This window comes from Anarhichas minor, unplaced genomic scaffold (assembly GCF_050575085.1).
Source record: "Anarhichas minor isolate MPS153535 unplaced genomic scaffold, ASM5057508v1 ptg000045l, whole genome shotgun sequence".
In the NCBI taxonomy this organism is placed as follows: Eukaryota; Metazoa; Chordata; class Actinopteri; order Perciformes; family Anarhichadidae; genus Anarhichas; species Anarhichas minor.
Genome location: NW_027466491.1, coordinates 3728933 through 3749886, shown reverse-complemented (window position 1 = coordinate 3749886; position 20954 = coordinate 3728933). Strand labels below are relative to the sequence as shown.

Sequence of the window (20954 nt, the reverse complement as noted above, 5' to 3'; positions counted from 1 at the left end):
ACAGTTAAGGAATCGTACAAAGATCTGGTTTTCGACAATAGATCAAGATCACAAGAGCAGATTTATAAACTGATATGGAGGAAATTCTGAGAGAATCCAAAAGGAAATTATCACAAATAAGTGTGCATTTGTGCAAATGATTAATGTGACCGTTTTTAAACGAGTTGAAAGCCGTAAAATCTCACGCCTATCAAAATATGGGAGTTACAACAAGCTTTGGTAAGAACGGCACATGAAAAGTTTCAAATTTTTTAGAGTCTCAGTGATGTGTTCTGACCTTCACACCAACTGTGAGTAAAAGGAAGAGAAGAATAGAAACACCGGTGCCAAGTTTCTGAGGTGATTAGTGTCCTTTATAACATCAGGTCACACTGTGCTCAGAATGAGTCTGATTGCATGAAATGTTATCAGTCTTCAAATGTCAAAGAAACCACATCTCAGCAGAATCTCTGCTGACATTTCGATAAATCAGACCCTGTTTTGCTCCATGTACTCACACACATATCCACACACACACACACACACACACACACACACACACACACACAGAGCAACCTGCTGCTGAAAAGCCTCAGCAGGATCTTTGCGCATGCACTACTTAAAACCCAGCGCCTGACTGCTGCTGGTCCACAGTCCTGATAAAGACGGGGAGAGGGATGAAAGGAGGAGAGCCACAAAGTAGACAGTGTAACGTACCTCACAGTGGACGTCTTGGTTTTAACTTCAGGAGCTAATGGGATGCTGCAGCGAAGCGGGACTGTCGATTTCTCTCGGTCTTCTTCCTCTCTGTCTTCTCTGGGATGGAGACTCAGGAGGAGAGCTGCCTCCTTCGCTGCCTCCTCCCTGCCTCTGGCTCGCTCTGCCACTGTCTCAGCCCCTCTCACTATCATACCTCCCTCGCATGCTGCTCCCCCTCCTCTTTTTACTCCTCCCCTTTCCTATAACCTGCTCCCTCCCGTCTCTCGTCTCTCCTCCACCACCCTGTTCCTCAAACTCAAGGCTGACAAAGGAAACCAAGTCTTTCATCGTTAGTTTTTCCACAAAATTAGTTTTGCTTCTTTTTGCTTTAATGTGAACATAAAGTTATTGTTTTAAACATTAGGTAATGTGAGTTTTCTGTATTCCATGGATCAGAAAATGCTAAATCTGTGATGACATTACAGAATGTTATATTGCACAGTAGACTGCAGTTTTAACTAACAATGATTTTCACTATCTGATTATATTTCCAATCAAACGATTGCTTTGTCGATAAAAGGTCAGAAAAAATGGAAAGATGCCCATTATTCCCGAGTTCAACTTGACGTATGCACATGCTTGTTTTATGCAACCAACAGTCCAAAACTCTAAAATATAGACTCAAATATGATAAAGAAAAACAGCAAATTCACAGATTTGAAAAACTAAACATCAAAAAACATTTTTAGATGGATTGATGGTTTCAGCGCTATTGCAGACTCAAACGGTGGTCCAGTGTTGCTCGCTTATTGCATGTATGAGGTAAATTTAAGCAGAAGCCTCCATTATTCATTGGTTTCCCTTATTAAAATGATACAAATCTCAGAGGGAGTGATGTAGATCGAGACAAGCAGTTGAGTTAGTGAATTATTTTAAAGATTTCACATAATTCATACAGCCTGAAGATTAGCAAAAGGGGCCGACACCCAATATCAAAAGGCTGTTGCTCATGTTTCGTACATCCAGTGATTATATCTCATCACATCTGGTGCATTACTCATAGCTTTCCCACTGTCTACGTGAAAACAAACAAGTGGATTTATGAATGCTGGAAGGAAAAAGAGAGGCTCTTATGGCTCAGTAAGGTGCGTTGAATTAAATGATATCACTCAGCTGTGTGTTTCCACCACTGACTGGTGAATAGGATTCATTCGTTATCTTTCTGAGTCAGATGACCACTCGTGGATTCCTCAGCACTGGCCAGTTATCAGTCCTTTTCTCTCTTTCTCCCTCCATCTCTTTTTCCCTCTCTCCCATAGAGAGCCCTCCGCTGCCTCTGCCCCTGTTTCCATAGTGACACTTTCCCCGACTCTGGCTCAACATAATCAAGTGAGCGGGATAGGGGTGGGGGTTGGGGGCGAGAGAGGGAACTGGGAGTCGGTTGAAGGAATGGCAAAGAGGAGAATGATAGAAAAAAAAGAGGCAAACAGCGAGAGATAAAGGAGCAAATAATGAATAAAGAGAAATCAATAAAGATGGTTTGTCAGTGGCAAACACTGTCTTCTGCTCGAGTCCATCACTGCCTGATGTTGGGTTCAGATCAGGTGCTTTGGAAAGCCTTGGCATATGGTGGAAATAATTATCATGCTCATCAGACAACTGGAAGGCCACTTGTGCTTTGTGACGACGCTCCCACCAGAGCAGAAATGAAATATGGGATCGAGTTGATCAATCTGAATTTTAATGAGTGTGTGAGTGAGTGTTGCTCAGCGTGAGTCTACTGCATGATGCCAGGCGGAGATGGTGTAAACTGCCTCGAACGCTGGAATAAAATGATGTACGTTTGGTCCAAATGTGATCCAGTTAATCCATTCTTCTACAGCTTTTTAGCCACGCCAGCGGCATGTCTCGAGGGTCGATCTGTCTGTCTGTCAGTCCACCACTTTGATCCAGACTGAAATATCTGAGCATCTCTTTGGTGTATTGCCCATAGACTGTAGGTAAGAAGTGGACGTAGTTACATGACGTCACCCGTTGGTTTGTGGACAGCCGCTTTGAAGCCTGGAGTTCAGCATTTTTATCGTCGCCATCTTTTGGTTTTTGCCCGTTGCCAACTTAGCTTTTTGCAACCAGAAGTGACACGGGAGGTTGGAGCTTAGTTCGACCGAACGCTGAACAAAATGTTACGATTAACTTTCATGAATTAAAAACACACTGTAAAAGAGTTAAAGTTGTAAGACAAAAACACTCTCAGACCAGACAACACCGTGGTTGAGACCTGTCAATCACAAGGTAGCCACGCCCTAAAGCACACCCTGCTTTATGGTCTATTTTACTCTAAACGGTACCATAATTTACTGAGAAACAGCTGGTCCTCCCTGGACGTGGCACAGTATGAGGCATTTGTAAAACATTCAGTATGTTCAATAAATAAATAAAGGTAAAATTTGTGCTCGTGCTACCATCGTTTACTTTAAAAATAGCGAGAGTCCCCATTAGGCGTAAGAACGATTGTGTTGTGCGAATCATTATTTTGCTGTATTGATCATCATTGATTACCGTCGACTGCTGTTCTTCTGCTGTGATCAACCAACGGCAGCAAAATGCCTTGTGAACTTACTAATTATCTATAGATCCCCGAGCGGTTGTGTTTCCACCTGCCTCCCTTCACCAGGAAGGTCAGATGGCAGGGTCAGCCACTCGTGGACCCAGTGATTTAGAGTTGTGATTAAAAGGACACTTCTTCACGGTGGACACCGGGGGTCATGAGGATCGAATGTGGGACTTAATGGCTTATAGGATGATTTCTCACAAGGCTTCTCTCTACTGTTGTTGTGCTCAAGAAACACAAGATATTCACGCATTCAAGAGAAAATAAATGGCTCTTTATTAATGTTCTGAGAAGCAGAGCTGGATATTGTTCTGCCATTTTGGAGAATATCTTTGTCCCACCCAGAAAAAAAAGGAAAGTGATCTATTTTCATATTTTACATAATAATCAACACAAGTTATTTTTTTCTTTTTTCTTTTTTAACTCTGAGCATTTACCAAAAGGTAGAGATTTACATTTACAGCAAAAGTGCATTTTCAACCATCTACATTTTTCTCTATAGAAGTGGAATAAAGGGCACGTCTAATCAATCTCTTTATATGCACACAGGCAACATGTCAAACTGGAGAAATGGAGCCACTTGAAAAGGTCTGTTTCTGAAAACCACAGTGAAATTTTTTGATGTTCAAACATATTTGAACAGAGAGCAAAGATTGACTTAAGTGCAACTAAGATATCACAATTCAGAATGTGCTCTATCAAACAGATGAGGGGGACCGGTAAAGGGTTAAATATGGTATTGTGTTGTGTGCCTCTTTAGGTACAAATACTGTAATAAGAGAGAGACTTGACTCCAAATCCCATATGTTTAGATTTATATATGAACGAGAGCTAAACATTTATTCAGTATTCTTATTAGGGATGTCTCAGTGTTGTCACTTTTACATATCTGGAACAAGACAATTGTACCTCCTGTCTCTCTGAAAGCCAAATTGGATGTTGGGCTTCCCCCTAACCACCATGTTGGCAACATCCCTATCATCCAATTTGGTGCCTATAAGAGTACCTGGCCGAGCACAAACTTGTCGGAAAGATTTATGTCTCCCTAACTCTAAATTCCAATCTGAGCCTGTTAGTTATCCCCGGCTTTAGTTTAGTTGGCAGAATGATTGACAGCCAGCTGATTGGGGAGCTGTGGATTTTTGTGCCCTCAAGTCAGATTCTGAAGGGATTCAACCAATTACCGCTCAAGGGCATCAAGACAAGGTGCAGAGGGTTGACGCCAGTGCAGGTTGTACTCTAACCCCTCGTGGCGCTTGTGCACGCCACAGGGTACAGTAAGATGCAGAGACAAGGAACTGCAGAGATTACGGAAACACAATCAGACCTGGCAGGTTATGTCTCTCGTAATTGGATGAAAAAGACTCCTTCTATTGCAGGAGGTGGATGACAAGCTGATGTCACTGTCAATGATTGTGTTTATTTCCTAAAAGCAACCTCACCGAGAATATCGACTTTCCTCTGAACAGCATTCAGACTTTCCCCTATCATTAACACCACCAGGTCAAAATGCTTTAAATATTGCAGTTTGGAACACTAAATCATCTACTTTTTACGATTCATTATTTTGATGACACTTTATTAAATCATGGATCCGTAATTTCCAAATAATTTGCTGATATTTTCCTAAGAAGTTTTCTGGAAATGCATGATTGATTATTTGGGGGTAAATTGGAATTTCCTTGAAAGAAAAGCTTTATAGCTTTATTATTAGTACATATCCATTCTTTATTCATCTATTATTGAAAACTATACATTCTTCATATATATGGAATATGCTTGCCTTTTTGGCACATTTTACATTTTCGAGTGTAACTGACCTGTTGTGAGCATTGTCCCTATAAGTAGTGCATGTAAATTATATGTAGTTTATTTGAGAAAACTTGGGACTTAATAGGATTTGTCAGAAATGACTGACCCTGAAAATAAAGCATTAGCATTATATTACATCTGCTACTTTCCCAATTATGAAGCCCTTTTCCTTAGTGAGCTAAACAGTGAAATGTCATCTCAAACCTAATGAAGCTGCCCTCCAAGGTTACAAAAGAGCAGTATAAATGTAGTAATGTTCTGTTACATACACATCTGCACCAACCCATTTAATGTCAGCACTACCGTGTTGTGTTAACAGGTAACTCAGCGTGCGCTGTCTTGACTTATTAACCGGTGACATCCATTCATAGCATGTTCCGTTAGGCAGTAAACATTTAACATTACATTATGGGTTATGCATTTATTGTAACAGGTGTTCTAATCTCAAAAAATAATCACAATTGTCAGCTGAAAAAAAGGTCCATAAACATCTTATCATATATATTGGAATAGCAGTCAGGTTTTAAAGAAAGAAACCATTTTATAGTTGTGTTTTTTGTGATATTAGTGATGCTTTGGTCCATTGCTGTATGCACTGTGTCATATATTGTGTGTGTGTGTGTGTGTGTGTGTGTGTGTGTGTGTGTGTGTGTGAGAGCGAGAGCGAGAGAAAGACACAGAAGGAGAGCAGACACCGACTTGTAAATGATGTCTTTCATCTCTTGACTTCAAATGTGGCTGTCATCCACTTCCATTATACAGGAGATGAAGTGGGACACACAAGACAGACTCTAAGAAGGGAGGGTGAGAACAAAGGAAGCCGAGAAACGTCCGTGCACACACACACACACCCACACACACACACAAACACTCACACTGGACTGGACTGGTTGGACTCGTATAATCACTGAGACCGAGAGATGAATCCTTCTTCTTGCTTGCTTGAACTTGCAATGTTGGATTTCAGGACCGTTCATTTTGGGGATATCTAGGTGTGGAAAATGAATGAGCAACACTCTCAGCTCCCTCAAAAAAAAAAACACCACTGTGGTGCCCTTGAGGAGGCCACTTAAATCCCAAATCGCTCCAGTGGAGCTGCTCAGTGGCAAACAGCATCAGACTGTGGTTGCACTGAGTGAATGTCTGCATGAATTTGAAGCACAAGGCTGAAAAAGGCAGCCAGCAAAAAAAAACAACCAGGATACATTTGAAAGGAAATCTGAATCTAGGCAATACCCAGCGGAATATCAATTCACTTAAGCCAAGGCTACGCGGTGTAAAATAAAAGTCCCTTGGGGAAATTAAAGAGTGATAAAACAGGACATTCATATATTACAGTAATACAGCCGGCTGTCTTCACCTTGGATATCCCAGATCCCAGGGTAATTCCTCTCACCCTCTCCTGTCAGAATCAATTCTTATGTTTTCAGTGACAGCTCGGACAGCAGTGAGGGGAAATTAAAATTGCTTTTCAGTATCTCCAAACTCCCATTTCCAGGTAGATTCCCTTTTAAGAGGATAATCCACGGCTGCATTTTTACGAGGAATTATTCATTTATTTTGGGTTACAAGAGTGATAACCAGTGATACATCAAGTGATTATTGGTAGAGCTCCCATAACAGCAACATAAGACAGCGGACCCCTATGTTATCCTGGAGCTCAACCTGACTTTTGACCTCAAATGTCCATGCCAAGAATCACTGCCGTAGAAAACCATCTGAATATTAAGCCAATGATCCCGTAAAACAGGAACAAATAAGTGAATGAGAATCCACCTCTGTGACCTAACCAGTCTCTCATTGAAAACCTCTTCAGGTACGTCAGGATTCAACTCAGGAGCTATGGACATTTTTTTTTAACAGACCAAAATAATGTCAGTATGAAGCGTAAAAATTCAGTTTTATGGGTGTTTGTTTAACTGTGTTTTATCAAGGACCCCATTAGTTAATGTCAAAGGCAATCACTGCTCCTTCTTGGAGCGAGCTGAGCTGAAAACACAATTAGGTGAGCCTAAAGTACAGTAACAATTCACAGCATTAGGGCAGCAGTGTTAAATAAGTTGAACAGACATTTTGCTCGAGGACAGAAGACAGAAGAGAAGTGGGGGCTGTTACTATTCGAATGAGAGCTGCATGCAGAAGGGGATAAGCAGCACTCTTCACCTTACATACCAAAACCCTGGCTGCTGAGACGGCTTCATTAAGCTCAGCAGACTATGGGCTGTCACTCCTGAAAATGGGCAAGGCGGCCAAAGGAATGGGAAACAACAACACAGTAATAACGTTGACATTTACAATAGGCGTCGGATATCATATCCAATTTCTCCCTGCACACCCTTAATTCCTTTTTAATTGCTTTTCCGTGTTGGTTCCGGGATAAGGCTGTCTCTCTTCATTTATGAACGTGAAGAGATGGGGACAGTGGTGTGTGGAGGGACGGCTGATGATGGTGTGTATGTGTGTGTGTGGGGGGGGGGGGTATCAGATGCTGAAGGGGGGTGTAGGTTGCAGGCAAGTTGCAAGGCCAATACTGAGATAATTGGTGCCTGTTTCAAACAAATCAAATACTTTTTAAAAGAGCTTTAATTAAACACTCTAGAAATCTGACTTCATTTGATGAAAGTAACTGAAGAATTAAATGATTATGATATAGATGATTAATTATCCTGCAGCACGCTGCTGAATGAATATGTTCAGAGTTTCAAACACTCATTCTTAAGAGTGGATTATGGTGCAAATGAGAAACAAGAAGACAAAAATATATTTCTAAAGCTGTACACATATCCAACATAACACTTAGTAATAAATACATATAGGCTAGTTTGTAAAACCAAATAGTTGAAAGGACAAGTTGTGGCTTCACAGGGGTTCTGTACGATTCACAGGCTAGCCATTTCCCCTTGTGCCGAGGCTTTATGCTAAGCTAAGCTAAACGATTGCTGGCTGAAGAGTTATCAATCTTCTCATCTACCTCTCGGTAGGACAGTGTATATGTTTGTCTCCCAAATGTCAAACTGCTCTTTCACCTTGGACCAAACTTCAACAGGAATTACTTGAATAATACAGCGGTTCCGCGCTTTTTAAGATTGAGCAGTAAACAACATCAATGAAGCATCAGGTCCATCACGCTGCTGCCTGACTGACGGCACAGCCCAGTGCACCACCACATAACTTGGCAACCCTGTAGTTACTTTTATCCAACAGAGTGTGTGGTGGTTAATCAAAGCCCATAATTTCCATAATTCATGGATGCCCATCTGTTTGCTACCTCCCCCCATGCCCAGTGCAGAATAAACAAATTCAGGAGAGGGGCCAAGGGGCTATTTAATGACAGCATCGGCCCTGGCTTGTGCAAATACACACACACACACACACACACACACACACACACACACACACACACACACACAAATATAGTCTAATCAATCTTCAGGCACGACTATAATTCAGTTTAAACACAATTGTTTAATCCGTCTAAGGTGCAACATTTGCATCATAATTCACAAATTGAGGTTAACTAATTAGGCTCCATGATTGTAAGACTATTACTCATCCCCCTCACACTGTGCCTTTTAGAAGACTTTCAGATAACTCACATGAAATCTCTCATCTCCATCCACACGGTTGCTTAAAAAAAAGTCTTGCGACACCACGGCACGGTGCAGATTTCCTTCTGATAAAATCAAACATACTTTGATGATATTGCGAGCCAAATGACAGCTTTGCGATTGAATCAGCAGAGCTCAGGATAGAGAAAGGAGTCGATAACAGCTCAGAGGGAAGTGGATTTGATGTACGAATCTGGGATAAATTGCCACCTAACAAACATTTTGGAAGTAGAGCAGCCAATAAAGAGCTAAATCTGACTCCGAATCTGAGTCGTTTGGTTTGATTTATAATAAGAATTTGATAACAAGTTTACAGCCCGGAAATTGCATTTATTATTTTGCACACATGGCTATCAATAAAATACTCACTGGGTATTTAAGAAAGACAAAAGTTTAGGGTATAGGGGTGTTACAACTTTGTGTTTAAGAGGGGCTTACAGTGTTCTTTATTTAAAAATATGTATATGTATCATTTAAAATCCAGATTCCTCCACAAGCCTCCATTTAACACACCACACTGATCTCGAAAAATAAGATTTTAAACTGAACAATGCTGTCGTGGTATAATGACTTGAGGCTTGGCTGGTGCCTGCCTGCTGAAAACTGCTGTCACTTACTTGGGAGTTTTATTTCCTAATGAGATATACTGCATAATACGTCACCAAAAGTGATGCCTGCTTAAAAAAAAAAACCGATTAGACCTAAAGATGGCACCTTATAAACCACAGGAGACAACGATGATTAAAAATGTAACAGCATTTAAGGCTACAAATCTTCAAGCATCGTCTGGTGTGAGAGGGTCACAGATGTAATAAGAGCCCCTCTGACCCAGCTGTTGAGCTCCATTAAAGTGTTAAAGCAGAAATACATTTGGGAGAGACGTTTTGCTCAAAACTGGTCTGATAAGTCCTCCAACTCTGTACAGTATCAAAAGTTGAAAATTAATCTGAAACTGGTTGTTGTTTGGAGAAACTTTTATTCCAGTCAATCTTGGCAGTAGTCTGTCTGTCTGTGTGTCTGTCTGTCTCTCGAACACAAAGCCGACTGGCCGTGGGGGCTGAGAGTGATTCTGACAGTTACTTGACTTCTGAAGTGCAGGTAAAGAGGCTGCTGAGACTCTGCTTCCTGCAATTCAGAAACATATGAAATATTAAGTTGTTTTTATCCTTCGCAGATTTAGAGAAGGTCATCCGCGCTTTTATCTCATCTCGTTTTAGACAACTGCAAAAGTCACCCTCACGTCTCCGGCTCCTTCAGGTTGCAGCAGCAGCATAAGTAAGACCCCGACAAAATAAAGCTGCATTTTGTTGTAGGATGGGTGTCCCTAAAATGTCGTGTTATCACCATTGCGTGACATGGTGACAAGCATTTTGATTTCGGGGATACAACACTGGAAGGCTTTCAGCCCTCACACTTTAAACTTCTGTCTACACGAGACATGTGGATTCCTCCATGTTGAAGCGGTGCGCATGCTCCTAAACCAAATAAACAGTAACTGGTTTGACCATAGATGTTATATTTGTATCTCCACACTGCAATACAAAAGCAATGCTGTTTCTTTTTTCCCATGTTTTCAATGCAAACTATTATCTGGTGAGGATCCTTTTGCTTGAGAGCTCGAGCTTCAGTCCTTTAGCACAATATCCTGCCATCAAATGCATGCGTAGGACCACTTTACACGGTTCCCCTTTTAAAACAATTTGATGTGGAAACACTAAAAGACAGTGTTTTGAAGTCATGGAGCCAACGTTAGCTCGCTTCAGTCAACTTCTTTGTGGAATCGAGGACCCAGTTTTCTAAAATGATTAAACATTTTGTAGTGTTAAAACTGTCACTATTATAGTTGTAAACGACGTCATTTGTATGGAAATGAAAGCTTGAAAGGCACAGCAACAGCAACCAAGGGTGGTGGGGCTTAACTAACAGTCAAATTTGTAGAGATTTATGTCAAAAGACCTTCATTATTTTTAGTTTGACACGTTTAGTTTGGTGCGTGAGGTAGTTTTGGGCTCAACAGCTATTTGTTTGCAGTGGGGCTCCCTGATAGGTGACTATGCAAATCCTGTGGATTTCCTATACGAGAAATATGAAATACAAATCACAAAAAAAAAAGTATTCACCACTGTATCAGTTTATTCATTTATGGCATGTTTTTAAATATATTTCATTCATTTATTTGTACATTTTACATTTCTCTTGAGTTTGATTTTCATTTCTTAACCCGAAGAAGAAAACGTGTTCAATTCTGAAAGCTAAAAACATCTAGTTGGTGAATTTGTGTGTAAACAATACAAAATCAAAACATGTTTACTGTACAATAATTTGTCTACACAATGAGTTAATGCCATTATATAGTGAAGTTAGCCAAGCACAGTTCATCTAAATGATTCTAACCCGTTTGTCTCCAAAATGTCATGAATCACGAGCCAGCCGATAGACTTTTACTTTGCAAATCATAGACTGTGTTGCAAATAATGCTACACCTCTCTCAGAACCAACTCATTACCTCTTTTGCATTTGACATGTTGTATCTAGGAGCCAATGCTACATGGTACATTTGTCAAACAGCTGCTCAAGTCCCCATGAGAGCAAATACACAATTGAACTTGTCAAAATGCTCGAGACGTAAACAGCATTCATCCATAATTACTTTCTGCCCATTCTTGTCTGGAGTTATCCCTAAGCCGCAGCATTTCTACTTTAGCTTTCAAACCCACTGGATGGCTGTTTTCATAATGGCTCCATCACATCGTTTGTTTATGCTCTATCATTGAAAAGCACCATTGATGGCACAACAAAAAAGCAATTATGAACAATATCTGTAAACTTACTGCCATGTTTCAATGCAACACGGATCTCTTTTCATCCATAGATGTTGTCTTTGCCAGAATTTAATCATAAGGAATGACAGTAATGTGCAGGTTTTGCCCATTGTTCTGCTCGTGGTACACTGAGCTGTCTGCTCTTTACCAAAGCTCAAATCTCCACCAGTGTAAATGTCAGCAAGGCAAAAAGGGACACAACAAACCCAAAATAAAATCATTCTCAGATGAATTGTTGCATCCTTGACAGCCAGTAATTGGGAGTCCAAATGAACCAATCACACATTATTGCATGCACGCACAGCTGCCTATTAAACAACAGCATTAACACCCAACCTCTGTAGCATTCTGCATATTTCAGACTTCAATCTACTTTTTAAAAAAAAGTCCATAGACTGCTGTGATCTGTAGACACAATTATTATTTTTTTCCGGTAAGGCATGCCATTACTCAAAAACGTTCAGTCAACTGTGATTCCTTTATTAGCGGGTTACAGTCTCTACAGCTGAGGTTGTTGTCATGACAATAATGCTGCATACTAAGGGAGGCGGAGGCGAGAAAAGAAAACTTTTTGTTCATTTCTGGGAATAGTTTGCAAAAGTTGTGACGTGAATTCCTCCGGTTACCTTTTGCACCGCAGAGCAAACAACAAAGATCCGTCTCACCAGAGGGAGGAATTCACTTTGTTATCGCTCACGGCACAAACACGAGTCTCTTCCTGTGGGCTCAAGTGAGGGTCAATAAGATATCGAGCTGGTGAAATGATTTCAAAGTGGTTGTGAACCTGTGAGAAATGGAAGTTGGTAAAAAATGATTGTAGATTTTGAAGAAGACGCCAATGTGTACAAAAAAAATCACCGTATTGGAGAAGTGGTAAGGTATTAGCATCAGAATATACTTTAAGTATCAGTGGAAAAGTACTCCTTATATTACATCAATTAACAAACACATCACTTTATAGATGAGGCTGCACAAACTCTGAAACAAGAGAACTGCTTGTGAATATTTGAGCACAGATGCAAATCAGAAAGCTGCGTGTGAAACTCAGCACTCTAAATTCCCACAGTGTTTTCGGCACTAAAGTTACACATGCACACCCAGATCTAAGTTACAAGTATGAATTTTAGCGGCGTTCTTACAGCCCAAAGTAGGACCAAAAGGCATTTGTGTGCATTTACTATTTAGACATTCTCACATCTGCAAATCTTTTCTACAGTCATCATTTTGAGACTTTTTTTTCACAGGTTTGACATCCACAAACATTGAAATTGTATCAAGTTCAAAAGCGTATGGACCCTTATTAGAACATACATTCCAACACAGTTTGTGTCAGTTTCATTGTAGAAATCCTCTGAGAAATATCCTTTTATTCTGTGTTGACAAATCATCAAATAAAAAAATGGGCAAATGTGGTAACAACCAGACTTTTGTGTATGTTTTGTTTTAGCCTGTTGCAACAAGACAGAGCTCAACCATCTGGCACAGCAAACCATGAAACCTGAAAGCGTGTCTACTATTGGACTCGAGTTGGTATATTTCACGGGGATAAGTTGCATTGACATAAAAAAGTACATTCATCTAACTATTATAGATTTTCACACTGGCTTTGGTTCATAAGAGACATCTTTAGTTCATTATAAAAATCAGATGGAACAAGAGATTGCAGTATGTGGGTGTAATACTGCTTTGAGAAGTGTGTGTGCATGCTTGATGAACACAGTGAAATATGTCAAACAATCCAAGTGGCACTTCAGATTATAAACTATTAGGCTAAAGCGCTGAAGCTTTTGAAACAAAAACAATATCCAGTCATGTTTGACCCATGACAATGAATAGAAACAGGTAACATCAGACCTCAGGCAACTTTCACACAGTTAACTTTCATGCGTCTGAATAATAGATGTTTTGTCGCCACCTGGTGGTCAGACTGGGTATGAAGTCATTGTTAAAAAAAATACTTTCCAAGCTGGATTTACACTGCAGGCACAAAGGCCTCTGTCATCTCTCATCCTCATCGCTTCTTTCATATTTCAGAGCTTTTGGAGAAAGTGCTCAAGTGAAACAAAGAGGAGATTAATGGCTCTGCACCAAATATGACATAAAACTGAACCTGGAGCCAAACTATTTCACCAGAAATGTCCCAATAGTTGAAGATGTTCCTCCATTATTTTCTCCTCTATCATTTGTTTTATATGATGGGCAAACATTTTTTACATTTTTGTCAAACAGGATATATAAAGCAAATACATTCCTGTTTATAACAAATATCAAAATATGGGAAAAAAAAGATTGAGACACTGTTGAGTTACACTGACATCAGTTACCATGACTAGGTATCACCTGAATTGGTGCCGAGTATTTTATCAAATTTCTATGGCGCATAGTTTAGTAGCTACCTTGAGTTCTCTTTTAACATTATAGACATCTGGTTTTAAAACGCCAGAGTAAGGCAATAAGATATGGCTATGGTTATAGCACAGGTGTGGTGTTTGTGCATGCTCGTGCATGCTCGTGCATGGATTATGTTTATACATGTCCAAACTTTGCATCCTTCACTTCATGATTTACAACATAAAAAATAAAGTGCATCTGTTTGGCTGAAGCCTCCTTCGGCAACAAAAATACATCTGCTGGCTTGTAGTTGTTTTTTATTCTGAGAAAATGGAAGTTTAGAGTTGTGAGAGGAATCTTCCCTCACCTACTGGAGTACAGACGGTTTGAATGTTAGTTTGCAAATGGATTTTGACATCAGTTTGATTCTCAGTCCTAGTAAGACGGAAGAGGAGGCAGAGCAAGAAAGGTGCAAAACAGATGTGGGAACTGTACCCCCACACTTTGTTTCAGTGCCTTGCTCAAGAGCATTTCAACAGTTTGGGGAGTCTTCCAGTCAGAAGAATTTGCCTTGACAACATCAGGCCGACCCTGCTGCTCAAATAATGTCTCCCACACAAATTGGGGTCAAACGTAGATGCCTTCAGGGTTGAGGCTGGAGGTCGCGGCGCTTTGAAGGGTGCGAAGGTCGCTGGGTAAAAGCCGAGAAGAGCCAAGTCGTTTCAGAGAACCAGAGTCCACTTCTGTAGCAAGCAACAAAACAAAAACAAAAAAGGACAACAACTTGATTTAACAATCTGACATGACATTCTTGTAATCTTGGACCGTGACGCTCTACCACCTCCTGATAAACACAAAACGTTTGCCGGGGGATTTTCCTTTGGACGAACTGTGAAAGTCTTCAGCATTCAGGGCTGCCAGTGATTTGGTCCATGTAATGGGGTTACAGACTTAAGCTGTTATTTCACAACAGTCTTGCCTCAGCAGCTCAAGTCTACAGTCCAACGTGTCCTTCTCAGGATGACCACATGGTGACACTGTGTACATACACATGTGAGGACAATGTGTGCAAAGCATTTCAGTCAAAATGTGGTTAGCTATGAAATTGACCTTTATGAACAAGGTGATCGTAATGTGGCAAGGGTCTGAGTCTCTGTTGGTGTGTACATGCATGTCTATGTTACTTGTGTATGTGTGTATGTGTGTGTGTGTGTGTGTGTGTGTGTGTGTGTGTGTGTGTGTGTGTACGTGCCATTGTTGTTTTCTCCTGTAGGTTGAGCAGGCAGCACGGTGACCTTGGTACCAGTCTGCTGAATGAACTGCTGCAGGTTGACCTGTCGTAGCTCTTTAGTCAGCTGCTCCAGCTCCTGCTCCTTCTCCTGTGTTGGAAAAAAAAAACACCATGACAACTAAATTAAGTCTATGCCAAGGCTAATAAATAATACACTCACGGTGCATTCAAATGAGTACTACTTTTAAAACATGAGTTCAGCCCCTGTACCTAATTTGAATATATTTTTCTGCATTCGCTAAACTACATTTATGTATTTGCTTTTTAACTGAGGTGGATTTAATATGTGGAAATCAATATGGGATCCCACTGTGCTCAGGATCTCTCCAGAATTCATAACCCAGTTGAGACCGTTAAAGAGAGGAGTTAGCTCCCAGATGGTTACGTAACTGCAAGCGAGGGATTGAGTACTTATTCAGGCCCCTCTCTAATCAGACGAAGAATGCTGTAATACCCTCTCTCCCTTCCCCTTCCCCTTACCTCATGCTTCCCACACCCTACCGGACCTCGCCTGTACATAGAGCACATCGCTTCATACAAGGATGCAAGCAGCCAAGGATCCAATGCACATCCCCGCAAGCCAGAGATTAAAACTTCGCTTCACTGCCCACAACTTAAATGAGCTTAGATTTCTATGGTTCCACTTGTGAGCAGAGGACTGAATTTCCCCGCACTGAAACTTAAAAAAAAGGAGCATTTTAAAACCATTTTCAAAAAAAATAAAACTTCAACATCCTCCCCATGTATTCTGAGCTGCCACGGGTGCTTTAAATTCAATTTTCAGGCTTTGGTGTCAAAAAACTAAATTAAAATAATAAGCAGAATCTGAGCTGACCTGTAATCTCTTCCCGGACTGGCCGAGTGAGCGTTCCAACGCCCTGCAGCTGCTCTCCAGCCGAGCTGTGTGTTGGCTCTGCGTTTCAAGCTCTGCCCTCACTTTCTCCAGCTGGGATCGCACCTGTAATCCAGAGTGGCAAGTGAGGAGAGAAAGCCGAAGCTCATCAAAAACTTTTTTTAAGGAGTAATGGGCAAACGAAAACCCATCCTCACAGTGGAGATGTAGGAGGGCTCTTTCATGCTTTAATGTGGTTAAAACTTCAAAATGTTAGTTCCTTTGCTGTGAAAAACAATGCAGCGTTCATTCGTGTTCATCTATGTGAAGTTGCATTTTTGTATGACAGACACCGGAGAGGGTCCTCAGCTGTAGAGACCTGAATGAGATCTCAGCAATTCAACAAACCGCTCTCTGCTTGAATTCTGTTGGGTGTTTACTTGGAGACCAAAATAGACTAGATCGTACCTCCTCCTCATTGACCCTCTGGTTGAGCGCAGCCTCCTGCTGCTCCTGCTCCAGGCCTCCCTCCATGCTCTACAGAACATGGCAGATAATTAATCAAATGGAATAACTGGCATGAAAATAGTCTTCACGGAAAAAGTAATTCCGCTTTTCATGCCGTTTATGAACCCAGCAGCTCACCTCTATGTGTGCCAAGTACTCTGAGAGCTTGGCCTCGCAATCGCGTACGCGGCCCTGCAGCTCGACTAGCTGTTGCCGGAGTTGCCGCTCGCTCTCGCGCTCAATCTGCAGCTCGTTCTGCCAGAATTCCTCCTCCTCCATCTCTGCATCGTTCCTCCTCACCTGCTGCTCGAAAAGCAGCAGGTCCTCCTCCAAGTTTCCTCCCTGGCAAGAGAAAAATTGTTCCATGTGAAAACTCTGGAGCCCCAAAAAGAATATAAAAAAACATATAAAAAATAACATGGTAAAGGAATAAAAGATGTTGCAGGCATTTAACGGGCCGTGATATTAATTGTGAATGGAACCTGGCGTTGCAGCCCATCTGCGCCCGCTGAGCTATTAACATTTCAAATGTTGTGCGTAGTACGCCGGCTACGCCAGAAAACAGCCGGAGCAGAGGATGAGAGGCCAGTGACTGTCTACTACTTTGTGTGAATGCAATATAACTTAATACATTTGTGAGGGTTTTAGAGTGCAGGTGTTATGGATCTGCACACATGATCTTTTCCTGTAAGTAACAGCGCTAGCAGCTGTGGTTTTACTCACTTCATCGACCTCGCCGACGGCCTCCTCCCAGTCTTGCAGCTCGGCCTCGCAGCCCAGCAGACGGCTCTCCAGGGCCTGGAGTTTGTCTCTCTGCAGCTGCACCAACCGGCTCAGCTCTCTGGCTGGACTCCCAGCTACAGATGCTACTCCAACACCTCCAACCCTGCTCAAGTTCAGACTCACCCCCCGCTGCTGGGGCTGTTTGGCTGAGTGGACGGATGAAAGGATGGTTATTCGATTGTGGAAGGGAGGGAATGAAAGAGAAGGACGACAGTAAAACCAGGACTTTTGACATTATGTGCACAACTAGGAACAACTATTACTGACAACAGTAAGCTTGAATATATTGAACAAACTAAAACACACTACCTTCAGCATCTCTGCCTTTCCCAAATATGTCCCGCAGACCCCTGGCCCCCCCAGTGAAGGTCAGAGACTTGCGTTTGGGTTCCCTTCGTTTGAGCGAGCGGTCTGTCCCCGACGGGCGGAGCTTGGCCAGAGGTGGCAGGCTCTGCCGGAAGAAGCCTCGCTCTGGGACGCGATCCTGCCCGTCAGAGGTGGGCCGCTCGCTAACAGACGGGCCGGTTCGCTGGAGGATGAGCTGGACGTCGCTGGCATACTGACCCCACTTGTTGAGAGACACCACAGGGTTCTCATGCGGTGCCAGGTGACGTTCTGTCTCCCGCCACTTCTCGATCAGGGTGTACCTGCCAGTGCGTCCTGGGACAAAACAAGAAAATTTAAGGCATGTGGCGCTTTATTACAGAACATTTATGACAACTTAAAGGCCATGATAACATCTATTTTCAATCAGCTTCTTACTACGAGCGATGGGGTTCTACAAGATCACAGAATACAGTCATTTTCCAAACAGGTTTGATTAGTTCATTCGAGATTTTTTGTATTTAACTTTTTTCTCGTCCTCTTCTCCCTGTTTTTAAGTGGGCGGGACTCAGTTAGCAACATTTTAATCACGGCTGTGGGGTTGTTTTATTATTTTTGCGTTTGAACAGAGATGATGCCTTCAGCTGATTCAGCTCAAACTTGTTCAATGAAACTCTCTTTGTAAAGTCGGTATTGCTTTCTCCTTTGGGGGGGCCCCTTTAACCCGCGGCGTACCCCAAAGACCTATTCTTGGCCCCCTTGTACTCATGAATCACAAACACAATTCACTTTTATTGTTGAGCTGCTGACGACATGCAGATTTCTGGCCTGTAAAGTAACTTGCATCATTTAATGGCTTGGTACTTCTTTGTGTATGTTGTCATGGTTGAAACCCCCGTTGGTAAGAAGTTACTGTAAGCACGCTTTAAAAATTAACTTCAAAGAGCTTTGCAAGAAAGAGGAAAGAAAGAACATACCTCTCCCACCCGTGTGCAGCATTGGTAATTTCAAAGAGCTTCACAATCATGTTTAGTAAAAGACCTTAACAGTGGGAACATTCAACTCAACAAACAGTGATTGTGTTGGGAAAAGGGCTATGTTCAGTGGTTCACAGCGCTATGTGTGTGTGTACGCCTGCATTCTTTCCTGTGCAAATATAGATAAGAGTAAAACACTGCCCATCGTACCCTCACCCTCGTCTCACACAGTAAGGGTCCTTGTAAAAGAGGCGCATTCATCACTACAGCCATTCACATCAGAGTGCCCTGGCCTGGACAAAAGGCACAGCGAACACAAAGGACAGTGGACGCCATAACTTCTGCTACATTGGCACCATGAAAGACGGGTTTTAGCTCTGAGAAAAATCTATGTTTGGGGATTAGTGAGAAATACCTTGAAAATCTGTCCATTTTAAAAACAGTACACATCCTTCAATTTGATGAAATCATATTATTATGCTCTTGACTTCACAGCTATAAGCACAATGCAATCCATGCAATAAGTAACATTGAGACAGAGTGTCAACTTATTTCTCTGTAATTGTACAGCACGTAAATAGACCAACGTCTGCAGCATGACTCATCTCGTTTTGAGCAGCCCATTTATGGTGAAAATCTCTTTGTGCCCTCTAGACATTTTTCATTTTACTGCAATTTATCATCTCCAGTATTTCTGACAAACTGCCCGGCCAATATAGCCAACAACCCACATAGCAAATAAAAACCCCCATTAGGATTTATGTGGGACTAAATATTATTCACACCACCGTAGTTTAAATTTAAGGAGGCAGATGGAGAAGATTTCATCTCACAGGGTAAAATCCACTCTTCTTGTTGGTGGTCTTTGTCATGTTATTAGTTGTTTTTTTGTGTATTCATATATATATAGTCAATAATGATTGACATCTACAGCTCATATTCTTGTGCTATTAGATCTTTTTCGAGCATCGAGTCTTTTTGAGCTTACCAATGGCTTGTGCCAAAGCAATGACCACTTCCTGGCATGTGGTGAACTCTGTGACGCCGCACACGATGCGCTGAACTCCGTCCACCCAAACTTTCAGCTCCATGGCCTTCATCCAGAGGCCCTCATTCCTCCACACCACAAGGGGGTGCTAATAACGTTTAACTGTCCATCCCTAAAAAAGGAAAAAATAAACATTATTGAGTGCAATGAACTTCGTTGTTCTTGTAAACATTTGTAAAAAGCTTTACTGTTTGGGTTCACTCTCATGGCTCTCATCAGCATTGCAGCAGCAGCTGCTTTCAGTTACAATGCTCTGAAGCCACAATACGTTACCTGCAACAAGCTGTTGAACAGAGGGGAGCATTTAACATTGCAAAATAATGACAATAACATCAACATCATTCCGCTTAAACTCAATATCCCTCGGCCTTTTTCAACCTTTATAATTTCCTACACTTCCCAGAATGACTTTACAACCACTAGACAACCCACTTACTACAATACAGATGGAAAGAGCTCAAATCTTTATAAAAATATCAACCCGAGCAACACATGGTGGAGTGACACCAGCCTCTTGTAAACGAACAACTTACAACAACTTACAACACATGTTCCTCTGAAGTAGTTTCCTGTAATGCTGCTGATGAATTGCTGCAAGAACACACTCGTGGTGCAGTGATTGTGACCGTCTACATCCAATATATTTTTCATTTGCTGGTGGCGGTGCAGGAAAGCTCACAGCAGTTGCATGCACGCAGAATGAGAGCCATTTCAAACCGCTGACACAAGCACCTCAGCAGCGAGGCAGTCATTAGGAACCTGGCAAGGCCACGACGACGGGGCCTGTGCAACAGAGCAGTGAAGGAGCTGGTGCCTAATGCTCAAACTCTTGCAACCCTACTGGGCAGCAGCCCTCCTTTTTCCTGAATGGGCCATCAGTTCAGCTCTGATCCCTGACTTTCATATCGCTCGAAGCCTCCCTTAACAAGTTAGGCGCCTTCCATCTTCATCACAGCTGGAATGGGACCCCAATCCCTCCTGCAATTTAACTACCGGTCCCCCCCTCGAGGCCTTTTCCTACCGAGACTGCATTACGTTGCTCACCCCTCTGCACTGGAGGCATCTGGTAAGGGCAAGGCCCGCCTCTGGTGGGGAACGGGATGATTTGTAACTGCAGACAGCTACTGCAAGATGCATCTGAAGCCAGATGCCGGTAAATGAGACTATATCCGTGAATAGAGCTCAGCCGAATGGGGGAAGAAAGGGGGGAAATTAAAGAATTAAGGGGGAATGAAGGTGAAACAGTAAGGGGACAGATGGATCAACAATGCAAAGAAGAAGGCTTAAGGGTAGCTACGAGAAACATTTGGGATGAAAAAGATATGAAACT

At 41.9% G+C, this 20954-nt stretch overlaps 1 protein-coding gene across 1 annotated transcript; it reads right to left on the bottom strand.

The window, feature by feature from the left end:
• Window positions 1-14473: 14473 nt before the first annotated feature.
• rassf8b (Ras association domain family member 8b) lies at window positions 14474-19667 on the bottom strand. The gene is given in 9 exon segments (XM_076111303.1): window positions 14474-14645; window positions 14861-14873; window positions 15111-15241; window positions 15989-16111; window positions 16454-16522; window positions 16631-16834; window positions 17234-17342; window positions 17539-17935; window positions 19565-19667. Coding segments are annotated over 9 exon segments (1305 nt in total). The 3' UTR covers window positions 14474-14489.
• Between the last annotated feature and the right edge of the window lie 1287 nt (window positions 19668-20954).